At 31.1% G+C, this 4,653-nt stretch overlaps 1 protein-coding gene across 2 annotated transcripts; it reads right to left on the bottom strand.

The window, feature by feature from the left end:
- Positions 1-335: 335 nt before the first annotated feature.
- On the bottom strand, positions 336-2,414 carry LOC123303453 (heat shock protein 68-like). 2 transcript variants are annotated; one of them, XM_044886282.1, is made up of 2 exons: positions 469-2,414; positions 336-417 (listed from the first exon to the last, which is right to left on the bottom strand). In XM_044886282.1, exons 1-2 carry the CDS (start codon positions 2,306-2,308, stop codon positions 371-373), a joined length of 1,887 nt encoding a protein of 628 aa, XP_044742217.1. In that variant the 5' UTR covers positions 2,309-2,414; the 3' UTR covers positions 336-370. The 2 variants fall into 2 exon arrangements, with proteins under 2 accessions (XP_044742217.1, XP_044742216.1); XM_044886281.1 differs by having other exon boundaries at positions 336-2,414.
- Positions 2,415-4,653: the final 2,239 nt, after the last annotated feature.

Here is a 4,653-nt window from a genome sequence, read left to right as displayed (position 1 = left end):
TTTTGATGAAAATTTGATATAGTTGAAATTAACGGTTATTGTGTTATTTCGATCAAATATTTGACTTGGAACTTGTTTTATCCCATATTTTGGATAATTTTAAACTATTTTTGTCTCTTGACTCTTTTCCTACCACCTTACCTTAAATGCTTCATTTCCTACAGTGCTAATGATCATCCAAATGTCAAGGCCTATAATTTTATTGGAGAGATTGTACAGCGTTCAAACTAGATTAAATAATCCAATTATTTTTGAAAATTTTTATTTAAATAATTATAATGTAGAATATCTTTGATATAATGTAAACAATATTATTTGATAATAATGACCTAGAATTAACAACATTTAAATCCAAAAAAAAAAAAAAAAATTAATCAACTTCTTCAATTGTTGGACCACCACTATTTTGTTGTGATCCTGGATACCCACCACCGGCTTGCGGACCACATCCTCCAGGAGCATCACCACTTGTAGGTCCCCGATGTAATTTCGTCATAATTGGTGAGCATCTTTTACTCAACTCTTCAAATTTATGTTCAAACTCTTCTTTATCAGCCAATAAATTACTATCCAACCAACGAATTACGCTGTCACATTCAGATTTGATTGTTTCCTTATCATTAGTCGCCAATTTATCACCAGATTCATCGACAGCTTGTTTTAAGCTGTATACATATGTTTCCAATTTATTTTTCGAAGCTACACGCTCACGTTGGCGTTCATCCTCTTCTCGGTATTTTTCAGCTTCAGCAAGCATTCGATCAATTTCTTTCTGTGATAATCGACCTTTATCGTTTTTAATCGTAATATTCTTCGATTTACCACTGCTGTTATCTTTTGCGGTTACATTAAGAATACCATTAGCATCCAAGTCGAAAGTGACTTCAATTTTAGGAACACCACGTGGAGCTGGTGGAATTCCAGTTAAATCAAATGTACCTAGCAAATTGTTATCCTTAGTCATGGCGCGTTCACCTTCGAATACTTGAATTGTCACCGCAGGTTGATTATCCGAATACGTGGTAAAGGTTTGAGTTTGTTTACATGGTATACGACTATTACGTGTTATAATATGGGTCATAACACCACCAGCAGTTTCAATTCCAAGTGATAAGGGCGCCACATCAACCAAAAGCAGATCTTGGATCTTGTCGCTGGTATCACCAGTTAAAATCGCTGCCTGAACTGCAGCTCCGTATGCAACTGCTTCATCTGGGTTGATTGATAAATTTAATTGTTTTCCACAAAAATATGTTTGTAATAGAGATTGTATCTTAGGAATTCGTGTAGATCCTCCAACCAAAACAACGTCATGAATTTGTGCTTTATCCAGTTTCGCATCAGTAAGGGCTTTTTCCACAGGCTGGAGTGTACTGCGGAATAAATCGGCACAAAGTTCTTCAAATCGTGCACGAGAAATTTTCGTATAAAAATCGATACCTTCGTAAAGGGCATCTATTTCGATAGATGCTTCAGTACTTGAAGATAATGTACGTTTTCCTCGTTCAGTTGCCGTGCGTAACCGCCGTAATGCTCTGGGGCTAGCCTTTAGATCTTTTTTATATTTGCGTTTAAATTCATCAGCTAAATGATTAACTAAACGATTATCGAAATCTTCTCCGCCTAAATGTGTATCTCCTGCTGTAGATTTCACTTCGAATAAACTACCTTCGTCGATGGTTAGTATAGACACGTCAAAAGTACCACCACCAAGATCGAAAATTAAGACATTTCGTTCACCTTTCAAATTTTTATCAAGACCATAAGCTAAAGCCGCTGCAGTTGGTTCATTTATAATTCTTAGTACATTTAAACCAGCGATCGCTCCAGCATCTTTTGTCGCTTGACGTTGTGAATCATTAAAATATGCTGGTACTGTTATAACTGCATCGCGAATAGTTGTACCCAAAAATGCTTCGGCAATTTCCTTCATTTTTGTTAAAACCATTGAACTAATCTCTTCGGGAGCAAAACGTTTCTGTTCACCTTTAAATTCAACTTCAATTTTCGGTTTACCACAATCATTTATCACACGAAATGGCCAATGTTTCATATCTTGTTGTATTTTTGTATCATCGAATTTGCGTCCAATTAAACGTTTTGCATCGAATACCGTATTTTGTGGATTCATAGCCACTTGATTTTTCGCTGCATCGCCAATTAATCGTTCTGTGTCACTAAACGCAACATAACTTGGTGTTGTACGATTTCCTTGATCATTGGCGATTATTTCTACACGTCCTTGTTGCCACACACCAACACAGGAATATGTTGTTCCCAAATCAATTCCAATTGCAGGTGCTTTCATTTTTTTTATTTACACTTTTACAAAATTCAACAAAATTATTCGCACAAATCAATTTAATATTTCGCTAAAATTATTTTTCTCACTCAGAAAATTTGAACGTTGTTTACTGCTTATATAGTATTTTGTTTTTTATTTCTATCTTGCTCTAATGTAAATTTTCTAAAGAACCATCTCTCTTTGATTTAGTAATATTTTTATGCATTTCGACAAAGCAATGGATAATAGAAATTTCTATGGTAACACAAAATTATGTAAACAGGTTTTGTATTTTATTGGAATGTTATCAATGGCGTCTATGAATATACTAATAAATGAGGGGCGAATAAATTTTCCATGTAAAACTTCATCGAAATCATATTTGAGTTGGGAACATTCTCCCATACCTACACCACCTAACACCACGATTCTCAGAAATACTGCGTAACACAACATATTCTGCAAAATATCAATGTGTGTCTAAAACGCTAACCTTTATTTGGAAATAAAGGTATAGAGATATATCAATAAAGATATATCAATTTAAATATCATAAATGTAAATTGATGACATGTCGTACCAATTGGCATGACGGTTTGTATTCAGATAAGTGCCCTTTTTATTCAGAATCATTTTTTTTAAATGTTTATGATTAAATTAAAAACTGTTCTAATTTACACCCTAGAAATTAAATTTGTTACACGCATTTCATGGGAAAGCATGAGATCTTACCTACTCATTTTTAGCTGGATGGAAAATGGGATAAGAATATATATTCCATTAACAATAAATTGCAAAATAGCTTTTTTTAAGAAAATTTTTCTGTAGGTATAGATCCAATTCGAATTATAATTTGAAAAATTGAAAAAGACACCTTGGAGTTTATAAAATAAAAAATTTAAAAATCTGTTGAATTTTATGCAGTTTAATAAGTTTGTGTCTGTACCATTTAAAACGCAGGAAAGACGCCAATGAATTTATGCATTGAAAATATATACCTACCTTTGAATTGTCTATTATTTTCTGTTTTGACTTCCATTATGTTCAATCCTTCCATTATTATGATGACCATGAAATGAAAAGTTGATGTTTCAATTTTAGATACACATACACTGCTAACATCTTTTTTTAATATTTGAAGCATGAAAAATTAAGGTAGTTCCTCAAAAAGTGAATATATGATCATACTTGAGACTTCTGTTTCGAATTTCATTTATAAATTCTGTTAGAACTTGGGAAAATTAAACGAAATTTTTTTTTATGCATACGTGTTTGAAATATTCATGCCTAAATATTAAGACAAAATTCACTTATAGATAAAATAACACACAGCTGCATGCAATTTCACCACTCTAATTGTATTAGATATCAAAAAATTGATATTTTATACTCTATGACGTCATTAAAATAAAAAAAAAAACTGATTTTGCTCTATCCCACTCAAATTTTATCCTATTTAATAAATCAAGTATATAATCCCACTAATTTTGGGTCATATTTTTCAAACTTTTGGTCGAATTTAACATTACTGCAATATTTTTCAAAATTTCACTATCAGGGTTACCACATTCGGCCTAAAGAGTTGTAAAGGGACTTACTCTGATACGAAAAATGGAAAATACGGTCTAAAATTAGTAAGTTTCAAAAAAAATTTCATTCAAAACCTACAAAAATTGGCCAAGATATCTAAAAAATTGATTTTTTATACTCTATAACGTCATTAAAATCCAAAAAAAATGATTTTGCTCTATTACACTCAAATTTTATCCTATTTTAATATATCAAGTATGTAATTCCACTAATTTTGAGACATACGTTTCAAATTTTTTGTCAAATTTAACATTACTGCAATATTTTTCAAAATTTCTGTATCATGGGTTCCACATTCGGCCTAATGAGTTTCATGAGCGACCTACTAACACGCAAAATGGAAAATACGACCCAAAGTTAGTATGTTTCAAAAAATATTTCATTCAACTCCAACAAAATTGTGCCAAGATATCCAAAAAATTGATTTTATTATACTCTTACTTTTAAAAATTTAAAATTCGAATTTGAATTTCATAAAATAAATTTAATTTTTATAATAACTCCATTCGTGAACACACTAAAGTATAGTATTTATATGAAATTTCTAGAAAAATAAAAGGTCAGGCAATTCGTCAAATAAAATATACTGCCATTTCGTGTTCGCATTGTTAATTTTTTTTTTTTTTATTCAATTTTAAAATATATCAAATGTCTAACGATGAATTGTTTATGCATAGAAATAATTAGTATCAACTTATTTTAGACATAGGTATAATTGGTTCCCAATTGGATGATCGATTTTAATTTAATTTAATAATAAATAATTCAAGACAAGGAGA

Source organism: Chrysoperla carnea, chromosome 1 (assembly GCF_905475395.1).
Source record: "Chrysoperla carnea chromosome 1, inChrCarn1.1, whole genome shotgun sequence".
Taxonomy (NCBI): domain Eukaryota; kingdom Metazoa; phylum Arthropoda; class Insecta; order Neuroptera; family Chrysopidae; genus Chrysoperla; species Chrysoperla carnea.
Note: the sequence above shows the minus strand (reverse complement) of the source record. Positions and strands in the feature narration are given on the sequence as shown.

Coding starts and splice junctions, on each gene's coding strand:
- LOC123303453 (XM_044886281.1), bottom strand. CDS start 2,308: ATGAAAGCACCTGCAATTGGAATTGATTTGGGAACAACATATTCCTGT.